The 20,359-nt window shown below is 37.4% G+C and overlaps 1 protein-coding gene across 4 annotated transcripts in view; it reads right to left on the bottom strand.

Moving 5' to 3' along the window:
* HELZ (helicase with zinc finger) overlaps positions 1 to 20,359 on the bottom strand; it is a 173,970-nt gene that overhangs the window by 18,923 nt on the left and 134,688 nt on the right. For all 4 annotated transcript variants that reach the window (XM_055101690.2, XM_055101691.2, XM_034942757.3 and 1 more), the window contains 3 exons: positions 19,491 to 20,061; positions 18,867 to 19,101; positions 17,544 to 18,060 (listed from right to left, as the gene is read on the bottom strand). In XM_055101690.2, the coding sequence (XP_054957665.1) occupies positions 17,544 to 18,060; positions 18,867 to 19,101; positions 19,491 to 20,061 (1,323 nt within the window). The remainder of the gene's footprint in view (positions 1 to 17,543; positions 18,061 to 18,866; positions 19,102 to 19,490; positions 20,062 to 20,359) is intronic.

Consider the following 20,359-nt stretch of genomic DNA (forward strand, 5'->3'; position numbering starts at 1 on the left):
GGAGATTTTATATATATATATATAGAGAGAGAGAGAGAGAGAGAGAGAGAGAGAGACAGAGAGACAGAGACAGAGATAGAGAGATTGATTGATTTTTGTGTGTTGACCTTGTATCTTGTGACCTTGCTAAATTCACATTAGTTACAGGAATCTCCCAAGGAATTGGGAGATTCCTTGGGCTTTTTCTATACTGACAACCATGTCATCTGCAAATGGAGACAGCTTCATTTCTTCCTTCCCAATCCCTAATGCCATTTATTTTCTTGCCTTATTGCACTGGCTAAGACTTCCAGCACAGTGTTGAAGAGGAATGTTGAGAGCAAATGTCTTGCCTTATTCCTAATCTTAGAAGCACTAAATCTCTCACCATTAAGTATGATGGTAGCTGCAGGATTGTTATAGGTGCCCTTTAACAGGGTGAAGAAGTTCCTTTCCATTTCTAGTTTACCAAGAGTTTCATCCTGAGTGGACCATGCATTTTGTCAAATGCACGTGGTTTCTGTGTCTATTGATATGATTGTGTGATTTTTCTCTTTAGATTGTTAGAATGGTGTATTACATTAATTTATTTTCAAATACCACACCAGCCTTGCATTCTAGACATAAGCCCCCCATGATCATAGTATATTCTTTTCATATATTGCTAAATTCAAATGGCCAGTGTCTTGCTGAGGATGCTTACATTGATATTCATGGAAGTGGATCTGTGATTTTCTCTGTTTGTATTGCGTTTATCTAGTTTTGGTATCAGAGTAATGCTGGCCATATACAATAAATTGAGAAGTGTTCTATTCTCTGGAAAAGATTGTGTAAGTTGGTGGTTTTCTTCTTCACATTTTTGGAGGAATTCCATGCTAAAACCATTTGGGCCTAGAGATGTCTTTTTTGGAAGGTTTTAACTACAAATTCAATTTCTTTAACAGTTATAAGACTGTCCATATGCCATCTATTTCATCTTTGGTGAGGTTTTAAGGAAGTGGTTCATTTTATCTATGTTGCTGAATGTATGTGCACAGAGTTGTTTGTAGTGCTCCCTTATTACCATCCTTTCAATGTCTACTGGGTCTGTAGTGACCCAGTCTCCTTCCTAATATAGGTAGTTTGTATCCTCTTTTTGTCTTTGTCAATCTTGCTAAAGGTTTATCAATTTTACTAATCTTTCCGAAAAACTAACTGGGTTTTATTGATTTTCCTTTATTGCTTTTCTGTTTTGAATTGTATTAAATTCTGTTCTCATCTTTGAAATTCCCTTCCCTCTGCTTGATTTGAATTTATTTTGCTCTTCCTTTTCTAATTTCTTGGGGTATAAGTTTTGATTATTGATCTGAGATCTTACTTCTTTTCTAATATAAGCTTTTATTAAATTCTAATACAAGCTATAAATTTAAATTCTAATATAAGCTATAAATTTCCCTCTGACATGGCTTGAGCTGCATTACACAAATTAGGACAGGCTATATTTCCATTTTCACTCAATGTAAAACATTTCTAATATTTCTAATGAAGAACCTTCCATTGGTCAAAGATAGGGGACAAGGTGTCAAAATGTATAATGACTACAATAAAGTAAAAATTCAAATACATAATGATATCAAATAATAATATTCAAAGTGAAAAAAGAAGGGGAAAAAAAGCCTCAATGGTCATCCTGAGGCCTGCTAAGGCCTCAATTCATTACTCTGAAAATTGACTAATAAAGGGCAAGGATTAAACATTTATCCTTCCCTTTCTATATAGACTATATTTTAGGTAGTAATTAAATATTCAATGAGGAAAAGTTCTCCTTTATAAAAGAAAAATAAATATAAAAGAAATTCAAAGAAGTTTTAAATAATCATTTTGCCATTCTAATGAAACAACAGATCTAAGCAACAACTATCAACAGCTGCTAAAATCTGAAAGGTTGCTAGAAATTTTAACGTCAATAGATCAGAATGACATCATCTGATCACTGAAACATACTGATCAACTTAACATAGCTGAAGTGGGAAAACTGCATATTATGTACATCTTTAAACATATAATTTAAAATGAGACATTACATATTGCCTAGTAATTTTTCACTGAAATATCATAGGTATCTTTCCATGTCATGAACACTCTTATAATACCAGATTTAATAAGCTGCATTTTTTTCTTCATTTACTTTAAACTAATCTATTTAATTTCCCCAAGATTTGAGGAAGAAATCCTTGATTATAGAACACTTAGGGCCTACTAACTTATTTCAATTTAGCTCCCCCTCAAATTATCATTTTCTGCTTAAAGCAAATACGCTACAGTTTGGTAGATCAGTACAGTTCCCTAGAGAGAAAAAACTAGATGGAGCAAGGAGAGGACTATCACTATAAGAGTAAAAATAATCAATTTATTAACAAGCCAGATAACGTGTGATGAATAAACTGTAGTTTACAACAGTAATATCTGTGGGTTCATATCTATGGGTTCATGTGATGTAATCTATTGAAAAGCACTTGATAAATTATAAAATCATTTTTTAAAAGCATGATTCCCAGTTAATGGTGGCAACTGGCCCAAGACTCCACTAAAATAATAATAAGTGAATATTATAGATATACAACAATCAAGACCATGAGCCTCGTCACCAATAGAGGACACATTTCCAGAATACATGGAGACTGGATGGAGGAATGGTGTCTGTGGAAGAAGAATGAAATTATAGCTACCACCCAAGAAGGGAAACAATTCACCTAGCAGAATTCTACAGAGGCTTGCCAACTAATATAAAATGAAAGGAAGATGAAGGGATAAAATTAGGGGGGTTAAATGAAAGTCTATACAGGAAACAGCTGGACTCATACTCCTCCCCACAACAACAGTGGGACACAGCCAGCCAGGTACCTACAATACAGACAAAAAGATAAGGAGACAGACAAGCAAAAATCCAGGAAAAACGAAGGGCTCCACATGGATTCAAGCACTAAAAAGTCCCCAGTGAAAGGCCTGCCAGGCAATACATCCTGTGATATACACAAAACTCCCAAGTTGCTTTTTAGTGAAAGATAATCAAGCGGCCGGGCGCAGTGGTTCATGCCTGTAATCCCAGCACTTTGGGAGGCCGAGGTGGGTGGATCACCTGAGGTCAGGAGTTTGAGACCGGCTGGCCAACATGGTGAAACCCCGTCTCTACTAAAAATATAAGAATTAGCCAGGAGTGGTGGCGGGTGACTGTAATCCCAACTACTTGAGAGGCTGAGGCAAGAGAACTGCTTGAACCCGGGGGGTGGAGGTTGCAGTGAGCCAAGATTGTGCCACTGCACTCCCGCCTGGGTGACAGAGCAAAACTCTGTCTCATAAAAAAAAAGATAATCAAGGATTACCAGACTTTTAAGGAAGGTCTCCAGCATAAAAGATAGTCCCAGATAAACAAGTTGAAAAAAGGGAGGCCCGGAAAGAAACAATAGTGATGTTTTAAAAATATTTTAGAACATTGTTTTAGTTCTTATTAAAAATCAAAAACAAAACAACAACAAACCCTCTAACTGGTGTTCTCAGAAAAGGCACTGCAGAAAACAAGATGTTATGAAAAAAGGAAAAAGCTCAGAATAAAGAACTCTTGTGAGTTTAAAACCTGAGGGCTCAAATATTAAATGCAATAGTTCTTGCAGATAAAATCAAGGAAATCTTCCTGAAAGTAAGAAAAAGTACAAAGGTATCAAAGTATGACAGGAAATAAAGATTTGGAGAATCTAGGAGGCCCAACATCTTATCAAAAGAAGTTTCAGAAAGTGAGACATGGAGAAAAATAATGCTAGAAAATTATCAAAAAAAGATTAATAATAATAGACAATTTCACACAGTTGAAGGATATGAGTCCTTCTCTAAAGCAATGCTGTCCAAAAACTATTTCCTGTGACGATGGGAATGTTCTGTGTCTGTACTGTTCCGTAAGGCAGCGCCTTGCCATGGGAGCTCCTGGTCAGTCAAAATGAGCCTACTAGGACTGAGGAACTCAATTTTAAATCTTATTTCATTCCTAATCATAACCTATCCATCAAGAATTCCTCTAGGTTCTACCTGCAAAGTAGATCCTGAATTTATTTCTTACCATTTCCACTGCTACCCCACAGTCCAAGCCACAATCACCTCTTGCCTAGATAACTATGACATCCTTCACTATTTATTTTATATTATTTTTAAAACTCTAAAACAAATTGCATTATTTTCATACAATTTTTAAAGTAATTTTAATGTCATTTTAGCCTTATAAAACTCAATCATAATGACAGAAGCAAACATTTATCTTAGTTCCCAAAACTATAGTAGATTTATTTCTAGGTTTTGTTGTTTCCCTTAAAAGAAAGATACAGACCAAACTCCCGCAACATGTAATTTACCCATATAACAAACCTGCACGTGTACTCCACTGAACCTAAGATAAAAGCTGGAAACAGCATGTAGTCCCAGCACTTTTGGAGGCCAAGGTGGGCAGAGTGCTTAAGTTCAAGAGTTCAAGACCAGCTGGGTGACACAGGAAAACCCCATCTCCACCAAAAAATACAAAAATTAGCTGGGTGTGGTGGCATGCATCTGTAGTCCCAGCTACTTAGGGGGCTGAGGTGGGATGATCGCTTGAGCCTGGAAGGCAGAGGTTGCAGTGAGCTGAGATCATACACTGCACCTTGCGCCTAGGTAACAGAGGGAGACCTGGTCTTGGAAAAAAAAAAAAAAAAAAGAGAGAGACAGAGAGAGAGATACAGGCATACCTTGGAGATATTGCAGGTTTGGTGAGAGAGAGAGAGAGATACAGACATACCTTGGAGATATTGCAGGTTTGGTGAGAGAGAGAGAGAGAGATACAGACATACCTTGGAGATATTGCAGGTTTGGTTCCAAACTACTGCAATAAAGCTAATACTGCAATAATGTGAGTCACGTAAATTTTTTGGTTTTCCAGTGCATATAAAAATTATATTTATACTATACTATAATCTATTAAGTGTGCAATAGCATTGTATGTTTAAAAAAACACAATGTATAAAGGCAAGCATGGTGTCACATGCCTGTAGGCCCAGCTACTTGGGAGGCTGAAGAGGGAGGATCACTTGAGCCCATGAGTTTGAGGCTTAAGTGAGTTATGATCACACCCATGAATAGCCACTGCATTCCAGCCTGTGCAACATAGTGAGACACTGTCTCTTTAAGACATTTTAATAAAACGTATACGGCTTAATTTTAAAATAATGTATTGCTTGTGATTCTCTGGCTAAAAAACTTAATCACAAAAAATATATACTGTATTGCTAAAAAATGCTCACTGACCAGGGTGGTGGTTGCTGAAGGCTGAGGTGGCTGTGGCAATTTCTTAAAATAAGACAATAATAAAGTTTGCCGCATCAGTTGACTCTTCTTTTCACAAAAGTTTTCTTTATAGCACACAAAGTTGTTTGACGGTATTTTACTCACAGAACTTCTTTCAAAATGGGAGTCAATCTTCTTAAGCCCTGCCAGTATTTTATCAACTAAATTTATGGAATATTCTAAATCCTTTGAAATCCTTTGTTGTCATTTCAACAATGTTCACAGCATCTTCCCAGGAGTAGATTCCATGACAAAAAAACACTTTCTTTGTTGACCCATGACAAGAAATTCCTCACTGGGCTCAGTGGTTCACGCCTGTAATCCCAAAACTTTGGGAGGCCAAGGTGGGAGGATCACTTGAGGCCAGGAGTTCAAGTCCAGCCTGGGTAACATAGTGAGATACAAACAAACAAACACCAAAAACAAAACAAAACAAAAAAATTAGCCAGGCATGGTGGTATGTGCCTGTAGCCCCAGATACTCAGGAGGCTGAGGTGGGAGGATTGCCAGGGTCCAGGAGGTCAAGGCTGCAGTGAGTCATGATTGCATCACTGCACTCCAACCTGGGTGACGAAGCAAGACCCTTCTCTTCAAAACAAAAGGGAAGAAATTCCTCATCTATCCAAGTTCAATCATAAGATTACAGCAAGTTAGTCATATCATCAGGCTCCACTTCTAATTCTAGTTCTCTTGCTATTTACACCACATCTGCAAGTTACTTCCTCCACTGACTTCTTGAACCCCTCAAAGGCATCCATGGTGATGGAATCAACTTCTTCCAAACTCCCGTTCATATTGATATTTTGACCTCTTCCCAAGAATCACAACAAGAAAGCGTTTTTTAGCAATACAGTATATATTTTTTGTTCTTAAATTTTTTAGCCAGAGAATCATTAATGGCATCTAGAATGGTGAATCCTTTCCAGAAGGTTTTTAATTTACTTTGTCCAGATCCATCAGAGGAATCACTCACTATCTGTGGCAGCTATAGCCTTACAAATGTATTTCTTAAATAAGACTTGAAAGTCAAAATGACTCATTGATCCATGGGCTGCAGAATGGATGTGTTAGCAGGCATGAAAACAACATTCATGTCCTTGCACAGCTCCATCAGAGTTCTTGGATGACCAACTGCATTGTCAATGAGCAGTAATATTTTGAAAGGAATCTTTTTAAAAAATCCCACCCCCCCTCCCCCGCCCACCAGCAAAGCAGTAGGTCTCAATAGTGGGTTTAAAACATGGGTAAACCATGCTGTAAATGGATATGCTGTCATCCAGGCTTTATTGTTCCATTTATAGAGCACAGGCAGCATGGATTCAGCATCATTCTTCAAAGCCTTAGGATTTTTGGAATGGTAAACAAGCACTGGTTTCAACTTAAAGTTCACCAGCTGCATTAGTTCCTAACAAGAGAGTCAGCCTGTTCCTTGAAGCTTTGAAGCCAGGTATTGACTTCTTCCTCTCTACCTGAGAAAGTCCTAGACAGCATCTTCTTCCAGTAAGAGGCTGTTTTGTCTACACAGAAAATCTGTAGTTTGGTGTAGCCATCTTCATCAATGATCTTAGCTAGATCTTCTGGGTAACTTGCTGCAGCTTCTATATTAGCACTTGCTGTTTCACCTTGCACTTTTATGTTATGGGGATGGCTTCTTTTCCTTAAACCTCATGAACCAACCTCTGCTAGCTTCCAACTTTTCTTCTCCAGCTTCTTCATCTATCTCCAGCCTTCACAGAATTGAAGAGAGTGAAGGTCTTGCTCTGGATTACGCTTTGGCTTAAGGGAAGGTTGTGGCTGGTTTGATCTTCTAACCAGATCACTCAAACTTTCTCCACATCACTCAAACTTTCTCCACATCAGCCATAAGGCTGTTTCATTACATTCTTATCATCTGTATATTCACTGAAGTAGCACTTTTAATTTCCTTCAAGAACTTTTCCTTTGCATTCCCAGCTTGGCTAACTGTTATAAGAGGCCTAGTTTTTGGCCAGTCTTAGCTTTTGACATGCCATTTTCACTAAGCTTAACCATTTCTAGTTTTTGATTTAAAGTGAGAGACATGCAACTTGTCCTTTTACTTAAATAGAGGCCATGGTAGCGTTGTTAACTGGCCTGATTTCAATACTGTTGTGTCTCAGGGAATAGGGAGGCCCAAGGAGACTGAGTGATGGGGGAACAGCAAGTCAATGGAGCAGTCAGAATACACATAACACTGATTGCTCAAAAACAATCACAATAGCAACATCAAAGATCATTGATCACAACAGATAAAGAAATAATGAAAAAGTTTAAAATACTGTGAGAATTGTCAAAATGTGATACAGAGGCACAAAGTGAGCACGTGCTGTCAGAAAAAAGGCGCTTATAGACTTGCTCAACATGGGGTTACCATAAACCTTCAATTTGTAAAAACTATAATATCTGTGAAATGCAATAAAGCAAAGTACAATAAAACAAGGTATGCCCATATACTGAAATAAATGTGACTTTGCAACACAGTGCATCAAAATCAATTTGGGTCTAAATTTAAAAAAATGCCATTTGAAGCATCTCAGAGGCAAGGGCACTTATAATTTACAAATAGTATTTTCCTACCAAGCAATATTATTTTCCTATACATCCATATACAAGGTCATAGAAGGGATACCAGAACGAATACAATATTACATCTCAGAGAAAAACATCAGGTTCACTGCTGTGACATTTGGAGCTACCTTGAATCTATCTGACTCTTGTTTACTGTTCTTGAATATGAAACAGTGAATTAACAATTATAGAGCACAACAGCTCTTACAATGAGCAAATGTTGGGGTGGATAGGAAATAAAATAGTTTGCAGTAAAAGTTTACTCTTCGACCCACAACTATTTGCATTTTCTCTGAAGATTCATAATTATTAAAACTAAATAAATTTTTCAGCTTTTGGAAAAAATGTAATGCTGGAGAATGTGTTTTATTCTTAAAGAATGTGGAGAAATTAAGTACATTTCTGATATTTGAGATCTCTAAATTAATCATTTGAGCAGTCAAACATTTAGCAGCTACAACTGGATACATTTCAAGAAATCAAGAATTCTAAAATGAACTAGCTCCCTTTCTCCCCACCACCCAGAAAAAATAAAAGGCAAATTTTACACAACTGAAGATTGAATTCTTCACAAGAACATAATTTTGCTTTTCCCCCACATCTAGTTCTGTGTAATTGCAATCATTTCTCATTTTCTAAGAATAAACCTTACTCATGGAATAGAGATCTGAAGAGCAGTGTGATGCTTCAGAAACAGCATGGGACTGTCAGGAGTCTCCACTCCCTTGAGTTAATAACTGCTTAAGTTACAAGTCCTTTAATATCTTTGTGCCTCGGTTTCCTTTTAAAAGGGGGGAGTTAAATGATCTTTAAGGCCTGACTAGTTCCAAAGTTACAAGATTTAAAGTCTTTGATAAATCAAAGTCTTTTTCAATAAGAATATATTTTAACTTTTAATTAAAAATGTCCAAACAAAGCCAGGCGTGGTGGCTCACGCCTGTAATCCCAGCCCTTTGGGAAGCCAAGGTGGGCGGATCACCTCGGGTCAGGAGTTTGAGACCAGCCTGGCCAACGTGGTGAAATCCCGTCTCTACTAAAAAAAAAAAATAAAAAAAAAATAAGAAAAATTAGCTGGGCATGGTGGTGGGTGCCTGTAATCCCAGCTACTTGGGAGGCTGACACAGGAGAATTGCTTGAACCTGGGAGGCGGAGGTTGCAGTGAGCCGAGACTGCACCACTGCACTCCGGCCTGGGTGACAGAGCGAGACTCCATCTCAAAAAGTAAAAATAAAAATGTCCAAACAACATCTATCATCTTTAACAACCATCAACAATTTGATAGACTCGCTAAAATATTCCAAGTGTGATGACAAATCCAAGCCTATTTATGTGATTTAAATCCAGAAAACTATAGGACATGCTAACTGACTGCAATGAAATGGATTCTGGGCAACAAGTTAAAAATGTCCCTTTTTCCTCTGCCAGAGGGTACTTCCTATACAGTAAAGGCCCCCAAACCAAAATTTTAGAAAAACATCTGTAGCCTACAAAAGAAAAATATTTCTGACAGAGAAATCCCTTTACATCTCCATCAACACTGTAGCTTTGTGGGCCCCTAGGCTGTTTAAACATACTTTCCCTTCCTTTCTGTTCTCATTTCTTATTTCTATTCTTATCTCTTATTTTCTTTTCTTATTTCTTGACTTTGTTTCCTATTGCTTTCGCCCAGTTCTGTTTCGGGAAGTGAGTATTCCTTCTACATACATCTTCAGCCAATCAGATTGTTCCTTTATTTTCGGATGGCAACCCTACCAATGACTGATGCTCAGGTTTAATTTTAGAGTCCTCAGGTCTTAAATAATTTCATTAATGTTGTTTAAAGGCTCATTTACCCTGCCAGAGAGATTCTTAAAGAGATTCTGGGTTCAGTATCAACTCCATATATGATTGTGTGTTTATAAATATGCTTCATGTTTTACTGTGAGATTATTGTACTACACATATAATCACGATTTTCAAATTCTGCTAATATTTCTTTCCAAATATTAAAATGTAATGCTAACATTTCAAAAGCCATTTAATACATGAAATCTAAGAAAGAAGGAAAAAACTAAACTACAAAACTCATGTATAAATTTTTACTGTTAAAGATAGTTTTAGTTTGAGTAAAAACTCCTAATTTGCTTACCACTGTCTTATAGGATATACCTCTAATATATGACGTTATCAAGCCATTTCACCTGTGTGTATATAAATAGATAACTGGGGAAAGGTCAGCAACTTAATTAATAAGGGCTCTATTTATAATTATGCTATCAAAGCTAATCACCAAGTAAGAGCTAAATACACTAGTTGAAATTCTAAGTCTCATTAACGATGGTGCCAGAAATTTTAATTAAAATAGAACATCTCATTTAAATGATTAGCTTTGATAATTTAAGCATGAATAGAGGTCTAATTTATTAATTTGCTGATCACTGTTACATGCATTAGATGGTTTATTAGATATCATACATTAATGATCTCTTTGAGAAGCTATGTCAGAGAAGACAGCAATATTTCTACCTCGTTATACAACACAAGTCATAAGCTATCACCATCTATTCCTAAAGTGAGAATAGGCAATAATCAACCAAGATTATAATCTTCAAGATACATCTGTACAATACTTTCCTCTATAAAAGAGAAATTGGGGGAGTCACGATGGTTAGACAACAGTATGTTGAAATTAAAATTATCAACTAATTTAAAACAAGAGTTGTTTGAAAGAAAAAATGAAAATAAATAGATGGCTCAAAGTGTCTCTGTTGAAAAACCAACACACAGAACAAGAAATAGTTCAAAGCAGACACATCACTGAAACATGTATGTCATCTCTAAGATGATGTAAGTAAATGTCGATTTACTGAAAGCTGATCAAAGTAAGTGACTTACTAGCATTCCATTTTTATCAGAAAGCCATTACAATATCACCACTACAACACAAAAATGAGCCATTTCACAAGCCAACTCTGAGACTTTTACAAAGATGCCTTCAAAAAGGATTTTCTATTTATTCCTTATGAGCACTTTTAATCAAACTACTCCATAGTGAAGCACATCTTAAATGGCAAAAGCTTTCCTTTGCACCAGTATCAACATTGCTACATAATCGTTTTGAGAATTTGTCCCTGAAGATAAAATGACTGAAAAGTATAATGGAAAAAAAAGGTCCCATTAATAACAAAAACAAAACAAAACACATCACTCTAAGAATATTGGAAATACTCAAGATTTAAATGAAGATGCTACAGATTTTTGAAGAGGAACATTCAAAAAATAAGAGAGAGAGAGAAAGAAAGAAGAGAGAGGCCAGGCATGGTGGCTCACGCCTGTAATCCCAGCACTTTGGGAGGCTGAGGCAGGCGGATCACGAGGTCAGGAGATTGAGACCATCCTGGCTAACACGGTGAAACCCCGTCTCTACTAAAAATATTAAAAAATTAGCTGGGCGCGGTGGTGGGCACCTGTAGTCCCAGCTACTCGGGAGGCTGAGGCAGGAGAATGGCATGAACCCGGGAGGCGGAGCTTGCAGTGAGCCCAGATAGCGCCACTGCACTGCAGCCTGGGTGACAGAGCGAGACTCCGTCTCACAAAAAAAAAAAAAAAAAAAAAAAAAGGAAAAAAAGGAAAAATAGAAGAAGAGAGAAAAAGGGAGGGAGGAAAGAAGGAAATAAATTAAATGAGAAGTATTTGTAAAGATAAAATTTCCCTCAATTTAAGCTACAAGTTTAATGTATTTCAAATAAAAAGCCAAGAAGGGTGTGTAGAGGTGGGACAGAGGAGGAGGAAAGAGTTCATAAAGTTATTTTAAATTTTTTTTAGTAGTAAAACCACAGAATGACCCTCCTCCCCCATCCACTCCATGCCCCACATATAGAAACTGGAAGGGAAAAAGTAATAAGGGAGACTTTAAACTACTGGGTTAGAACGCCACAAAATCTCAAAACTTAAAACAGTATAATTCTAGCACAGAAACTTATAGATGAAGAAAAACACAAAGTCCAGAAATAGATCACAATATGTAATGAAGAAATACATCTTACTCAGAGGTTAGAGTATTAAATTATCATGCAAAGTGAAAAATCCCACACAGATAAAAATTACCTTTGAAAAATCCTTAATCATGCCAAAATTACTAAAAACTGAACTTTTGGAAGCTCAGAGGTCAAGAATTAACTTCTGTTGTTTCTCTCTGCATTTCATTTTTCACTACCCCCACCCCTCGGAGCAAGTATGATACAGTGCTATTGCAAAGAATTTGGAAAGTGACGTCTCTTTAGTGAGAATGTAATAATTCCAAAAAGACAGGAAGACAACTGGCTAAACGTCTAGAGAAAATGTAAACCCTAATCCCAAGCTTACACTGGCATTTAAAATCAAATTGGAGCAATTTATCAATCTATTGGCAATTGGGGATGGTCTACTGTCTGGCTCAGGAGAAGATGGCACTTTGCCCTTTGTTGTCCTCCTCATCCCACCACACCTGTAAGGACCGGAAGTGGGAAAGGATGCAGGCAGTACTGCCAGACCACAATGTCCAGCCTTAGCCAAGCAGCCAAGGGCCATGGCTTTTGCTGCATTTGAGGTGGGGAAGGAAAATCCATGGAGTTAAGCCTAATTATGTACATGAGAATAGTCTAAAAATTGAAAGTAGCAAAAAATGTTACAGAATGGGACCAAGATCCCATTCAGTGGTGATATAGGTGGGCACAGCAATTGGGGGAAGGGCAGAGAGAAATTGTTTCAAGTTTTCCCAACAAATAATCTCCCTCCATTAATGGATCATACACTCACATCTATAAATGCTAGGAAAGGCTAAATGTTATAGTAGGTATCTTTGTCTAGTTAAATTATAAATAATTTCTCTAACTTCTACATTTTCTGTGCTGGCCATGTATTTCATTTGTCACAAGAAAATCAAAATTACTATAAAAAGAAAAAACAAGTGAAACATAATGTAACCAACCATTTCCATTTTAAATGAACTGTTACACTAACATCCAGATATCATCCCACAAGATTAATCTACTAAGTTTTCTGGGAATAAAAGGATCCAAAGTGGGAGGGAAAAGACTTTTCTTTGTTGTTAACGTTAAAGAAATTATTTTAAAAGGTTGGAAATAAACAGCAAGCACATCAATCATTCACTTTGTGAGATGATTCATGCAAAAGCATTTTGAACAGACTAAAGTTACCCTAATACACTGAAAATGTGAAAATCTGCAATGTGCTAAAAAATATTATCTTTGTCAAATAAATTTTTCAGTGTTGTCAGTAAATCACTCATTTGTGAATCTCATGCAACAAAATAAAACTGACCAAATGTTTTTGCAAAAGTAAATTTCACTCTAAGAACCCACTGACAATGAAAGGTACTTATTCACACACAAACAAAGATAACAGAAATATCAGACATTAAGAGCACCAAGCTACAAAAAGCTTAAATTCCAAAATTAAGGCCCATTTAAAAAGATCAATGACTAAAGTAGATTATTCAATATGAAGTATTATTTAGTAAAGTACAAAACTTCATAAAACCTATAAAAACTTTGGCACACAGTTCCCCCTCATATCATGAACTCATTTGGCAGGTTAAATAAAAACATCATAAGTGATATCAGCAAAAATGGCAGAGTGAGAAACTCCAAAGTCCATCCCTCCATAAAAACAGAAAAAAATTGGCAAAAGCTGTCATAATCCATTTTTTGGGAACCTAGAAACCTAATTAAAAGCTTGTGGCAACCAGAAAAACAATCAAGAATTAAGCAAGAAAAAGAAATAAAAGGCATTCAGATTGGAAAGGAAGAATGAAACTATTTTTATTTGTAGATGACATTATCTTCCATATAAAAAAGCCTAAGATATCTACAAAAAAATCTGTTAATAGAGTTCAGCAAGACTGCAGATACACAATATATCATCATGTGGTTAAACACTAGCAATGAACAATCAAAAAATGAAATTAAGAAAACAATTCCATTTATGATAGCATGAGAAAGAATAAAATGCTTAGGAATAAATCGAACAAAAGAAGTGCAAGACTTATACTTGGAAAATTACAAAATACTGTTGAAAGAAATGTTAAGCGTCCTGAACAAATAAATAGAAAGATGTCCATGTTCAGGTACTCGAAGACTTAATATTGTTAAGGTTGCAATACTCCCCAAATTAATCTACAGATTTAAAGCAATTCTTTTTTTAAATGTCAGCTGGCTTTTTTTCTGAAGAAATTAGCAAGCTGATCCTAAACCTCACATGAGAAAATTCAAGGAACCCAGAATAGCCAAAACAATCTTCCAAAAGAACAAAATATAACGACTCATACTTCCAATTCCAAAACTTACTACAATACTACAGTGTACAATACAGTGTGGTACTGGCAGAAAGATAGACCCACAGATAAATGAAATACAATGGAGAATCCAGAAATAAACCCAGCATCTACAGTCAACTGATTTTTGACAATGTTGCCAAGACTATTCAATGGGGGAAAGAAGAGTCTTTTCAAAAGCGGTGCTGAGAAAACTGTATGGCCATATGCAAAAGAATGAATTTGATACCCACCTCACACAATATACAAAAATTAACTCAAAATGGACCAAAGAACTAAGAACCAAGTGTAAGAGGTAAAACTATAAAACTATAAAAAGGGGCCGGGTGCGGTGGCTCAAGCCTGTAATCCCAGCACTTTGGGAGGCCGAGGCGAGCAGATCACGAGGTCAGGAGATTGAGACTATCCTGGCTAACATGGTGAAACCCCGTATCTACTAAAAAAAATACAAAAAAAATTAGCCGGGTGTGGTGGTGGACACCTGTAGTTCCAGCTATTCCGGAGGCTGAGGCAGCAGAATGGCGTGAACCCGGGAGGCGGAGCTTGCAGTGAGCCGAGATGGCGCCACTGCACTCCAGCCTGTGCAACAGAGCGAGACGCCATTTCAAAAAAAAAAAAAAAAAACTATAAAAAGGAAATGTAAAAGTACATCTTTGCCATCTTGGATTAGGCCAGGATTTCTTGGATATGACACCAAAAGCATAAGCAGCCAAAGAAAAAAATAGATAAATTGTAGTTGAGCATCAAAGGACACTATCAAGAAAGTGAAAAGACAACCCACACAGTGAGAGAAATAATTGCAAATCATATATGAGATTAAGAGTCTGTACCAGAATATATAAAAAAAAACCTCTTATAACTAACAAAAAAATAACCATTTTTTTAAATGGCTGAAGCATATGAATAGACATTTCTCCAAAAAAGATACAAATGACCAAGAAGCACATGCAAAGATGTCAACATCATCAGTAAATAGGGAAATGCAAATCAAAGCTACAGTGAGGGCTGGGCGCGGTGGCTTATGCCTGTAATCCCAGCACTTTGGGAGGCTGAGGGCAGATCACCTGAGGTCAGGAGTTTGAGACCAGCCTGGCCAATATCGTGAAACCCCGTCTCTACTAAAAATACAAAAAAAAAAATTAGCTGGGTGTGGTGGTGGGCGCCTGTAGTCCCAGCTACTCGGGAGCCTGAGGCAAGAGAATTGCTTGAACCTAGAAGGCAGAGGTTGCAGTGAGCCAAGATCATGCCACTGTGCTCCAGCCTGGGCGACAGAGTGAGACTCCGTGTCAAAAAACAAACAAACAACACTACAATGAGATCCTACTACACACTCATTAGGATGGTTATAATTTTTTTTACAAAGTGAGTATACAGAGAAATTGGAATCCTCATACATAGCTGTGGGAATATAAATGTGCAGAGAACACAGTTTGCAGTTCCTCAAAAGGTTAAACATAGACTTACTACATCACCCAAGAACTCCACTCCTAAGTTACAGTGTGGATGCACTTCAAAAGCCAGATATAAATGGCCACATAATGTATGAATCAATTTTTATGAAATGTCTCCATAGACACAGAAAGTAGATTAGTGGTTACTAATCTGAGAGTGGGGAAATTGGGGTGTAATTGCTTAACAGTTATGGGGTTTCTTTTATGGGTGATGAAATGTTCTGGAATTAGACAGTAGTGATGACTGTATAACATTGTGAATACACTAAAATCCACCAAATTGTACAATTTAAAATGGCTAAAATGGTGACTTTTATGTGAATTTTATTATAAATAGCTAAAACATCACTTAACTGAAAATTACATTACTGCTCAGTTGTAAAACTACTGTTCATTATAATCTGAAAGACTGTCAGATGTGTGCCAAATTTTTGTAAAGTATGGTTCCAAAATTCTAGATCCTCACAATACATATATGTAGATACCAATTCATCTTTATTGTGCTTCTAACTTACTTTAAGAGCCTAAAATCACAGTAAGTTGTTTTAATGACAGCTATACAGAATGAGCCAATCAATGAATACTGGGACAATTTGAAGACTGCCTCTAAATCCCTACAAATAAGACATACAGCTTTCCCTGTGAATCTTGACTTTTAATTAGCATCTATAGCAGGCAACTTGTAAAATGTGAATCAATTATTTCTAATGGCCTTTAGATATCATTCTGAAACTGCCAAAATGAAGCTAATATCAAAAAAAGTATTTTTCATATATCAAAATTAGAAATCTTTATCCTGATTTAAGATGTCTCTGTTTGATATGACTACAACCAGCTTTACACATTCTTATCTTTAATCACTGCAAATTTAATGGGATCAGCTAGACATTTTTATAGCCTACACCACATGGTACTGCTTTGGAAGTTTTATAACCTGGAATTACTAAGTTTTTCATAGCAAAAAAAGTCCATAAAGATGCTCTTTAGAAATATCTAAGTATTTTACTTTATTTATTTATTTATTTCTTTGAGACAGAGTCTTGCTCTGTCGCCCATGCTGGAGTGCAGTGGCACATCTTGGCTCACTGCAAGCTCCGCCTCCCGGGTTCACGCCATTCTGCTGCCTCAGCCTCCCGAGTAGCTGGGACTACAGGCGCCCGCCACCACGCCCAGCTAATTTTTTCTATTTTTAGTAGAGACGGGGTTTCACCGTGTTAGCCAGGATGGTCTCGATCTCCTGACCTCGTGATCTGCCCGCCTCGGCCTCCCCAAGTGCTGGGATTACAGGTGTTAGCCACTGCACCCGGCAGAAATATCTAAGTATTTTAAGATAAAATTCAGTTTAACTTAAAATGCTTAGTTTAGCACAGTCAATTTTATGTTAAAAATCTGCAAATTCTGATATTTGGGAATCAGAGTCCCTGGGTCTAACAAAGCACCAGGCTGAGTGGCAGGAGAAGGAGCGCAGCACTTGGAGCTGGCACTGGCTGAAAAGCCAGCATCTTTGGAAAGTTCTCATTAACAAATTTATAATTAACACATGTAACTTAAAGCGAAAAGAAGAATCACTAAAAGCCATTTCCTCAGATTAAAAAAAGACAAAGCTCCTTGAATAGAGTCCTCAGATATTCAATATTTTCTTTAAACAGCAATAAAAGACTTTTAAGGGGCTTCATGTTTCAACAAAAGTGTCCACTTTACAAAATCTGAAATACAATAGGAGGGTGGCAATTAAAATAATTCCCAAGAAAGGATTATCATTAATACGCTGTTAAATTCAATAAGATCTGTGCCTTCCTATTATCAAATCAATAAATACTGATATTTTTCACAATCAACTAACAACAAAAGGAAAATAAGAAGACATTTACCTCTTCTAAGCTAGGGAGCGAAGAAGAAGATACTGTTCGAGATGACAATGGGTGAAATGGCTCTTGACCAATAGCATGTTGATGATTCTGTATTTGTACAAAAGGGTTCTGCGGTGGCCTGTGAGGCAATGGAGGTAGGCCATAGGGAAAACCTGGCCCCATTAGGTGATTCTGTTGCAAGTTAGCAAAAGTCCATGCTCCATCAGGTGCCAGGTATTTCAAGGGAGGAGGGGCAAGGTGTTCAGATGGCAACGAGAAAGGTGAGTTGAATATCTGGGGTGGGAGGCGCTGTGGAAATGCTGGGTTGCTGGCTACTTCAATGTCTCTGCTGTTATCATTAAAGTTAGAAAAGTGGCTACTGTGTTCTGTACTGGATGGGGGAGATGGGACTGCTGGTGGGCTTCTACTCTGTACTTGTCTATATTGCAAAAGTCTTGATTGAGGTGGTGGCATTTCAGCTAGTTCCCGTGTTTCACTTTGATCACGATGAGACAGTTCTCTGATTAAGTCTTGAAACCTACATGAAAACAATAAAATATGAGGAGAAAACAAAAGGCTCCATCACATTAAGGAAAGCTTAGTCAACTACATATGTATTTTCAACAAACAATATCATAGTACTAATAACTAGAACTGGCATTAATTCATCTCAGATGTAAGCATTAACACTCAATAGATGCTGAGGTGACGAAATTAAATATGCTCAATTACCTGTTTTCTTTCTGTTCCCATTGTATTAAAAACATCTGTCCTTGTCTCTATACATCTTTGACAACTGGAAGTTATAAAAGGTCACCATGATGGTGGACCTTATTCAGAAGGGATTAGGAAACACTTCAGAGCATTCATGTGACACTGGCCACAAAAACAAGCTTAGAGTTAGGACCAAATACTCATATGTAGCTGGAATTATAGGAATGTAGAATTCTGTGCCACCATAAAAATAATTAATGATGTAATTTTTAGCTTTTAACCACGAATTTACTCCTGTCTTTATTCATTCTTTGCAAGTATTACTACTAAATAAAAAAAGCTGCTCACAGTGATGTTATGTTTCTCTCGCAGAAAAGACCACAAAGCAAGGGAACAAGTTAATTTCTAACCCATAGTAGATCATCCATGCCTAAATTTGTAGAAGAGTTACTTCTAAATGAGTTTTCTGTATTTTAGAGTCAACAAGAGAACTGTGTAGCGTGTGCTTGGAAGGCCAGCATCCAATTTCTCTGAGGCAATATTCCAGCTTGAAGCTAAAAGGACTACAGTCAAAAAAGAGAACAGTGAGGGGGTCGCATTCCAGGGGCTATTTTCAGTCCGCTGGAATACCTTGAGTATGTGGTCTCCACTTCATCTTCGGCACTGCTGGTGAGCTTCCAGTCTGCCCGCACTGGCGGCTGATGTAATCCCAGGGGCGGCTGAGGAAGATGCTGGAGGTGAGGATGGTGATGGTGTGGGTATGGAACGCTGCCCTGACTGAGAAAGGCATGATGCTCGCTCCACTGCTGGAACCGTGCCTGCTGCTGCCTCAATGTTTCCAGAGCGACACTCCCATGTATACGATCTGTAAAAATATTTGTGAAAAATTTTTTATGAATTTGGGGTTTCAAGTTCATTATTTAAAGTTTTTTACTAACATATTTTCTCCACAAAGACAAAGGATGTAGCTACAAATTTGGTTTTGGTAAGAAGTAAATGTTTTCTAAATTTGCCAGAAATCAGTTATGGTGATGATGATGACAACTCTTCCTCACTTACATAATGATGATCCTGACATCCACTGGATACCATCATACAGCATTTAGAACTAGTTTCTGATTATCACACTAAATGGGGGGTTTTTGCTAGCATTATTTGAAGAAACGATTCAACCTTAACCCAAAATGATATTATAAAGTCCAAGTCATGTTAAGTAATCTCTGAATTTTCACATCTGGCAGTAATAGAACTTACCTAAAGCCTCCCCTATAGGTAATCCCGAGGGGTTCTCATCAATGAAGCTATTCAGATGTGAAGCAAGAATGGGGCCGGGTTGTGCAATGGCTCTCAGAGGACTGTGGCCTTCTTGCAGCATGGGAGGGGGCTGCTGCTCCGGAATTACAGCTTCTGCAGGAGGAGACTGTGGCCGATGAGCAACTGCACTATTAAAAAAAGCATTGTTGGGTCCCGCCTGATATGCAGGAGAAAGCTGAGGAGGCGGCTGCTGAGGCTGCTGATTCAACTGACTTTGCTGCTGGACTACCTGATTTGGCTGAGGTGGTATCTGATTTGGTTGTTCAGGCAAATTATTCTGCTGCTGATTTAACAAGGTGTGCTGCTGTGGAATTGGAAAGGGTGGTCTTGGTAGCTGGGGAAGGGGATGAAAGTGGCGATTAGGGATTGCATACTGTGCGTGGGGAGCAGGAAGGGGAAGATTTATGTGTCTTGGGTTGAGATTATCTTTGCGAGGAAATTTGGTACTGGGATAAACAACACTAGGACGTGATTCAGGACTTCTGTTCTGTGGATTTGATTCCAAATCAACCTAGAAAAAAATAAGAAGCCTTTTTTAACTGCAGAAGATTCAAATTCAGTTGCTCTCCACCTTTTCCCAACCCTAACACATCTAAAGGATATGATACATTGATATCTTCCAGCAGGAGAGCTGAGTGCTCAATTATTTACTTTCTCACAATCAAATAAAGGAAAATTTTTTTTAATTTAAACAGATGACAGAAAAAAAACAGCATATTAAATGTGAGTCACAAGATACTGCCATTTTATTAGCATATCTACTTTAATTCCTTTCAGGGCATTATTTTTAATTTCACACTTTCTTCCTT

This window comes from Pan paniscus, chromosome 19 (genome assembly GCF_029289425.2).
Source record: "Pan paniscus chromosome 19, NHGRI_mPanPan1-v2.0_pri, whole genome shotgun sequence".
Lineage (NCBI taxonomy): Eukaryota > Metazoa > Chordata > Mammalia > Primates > Hominidae > Pan > Pan paniscus.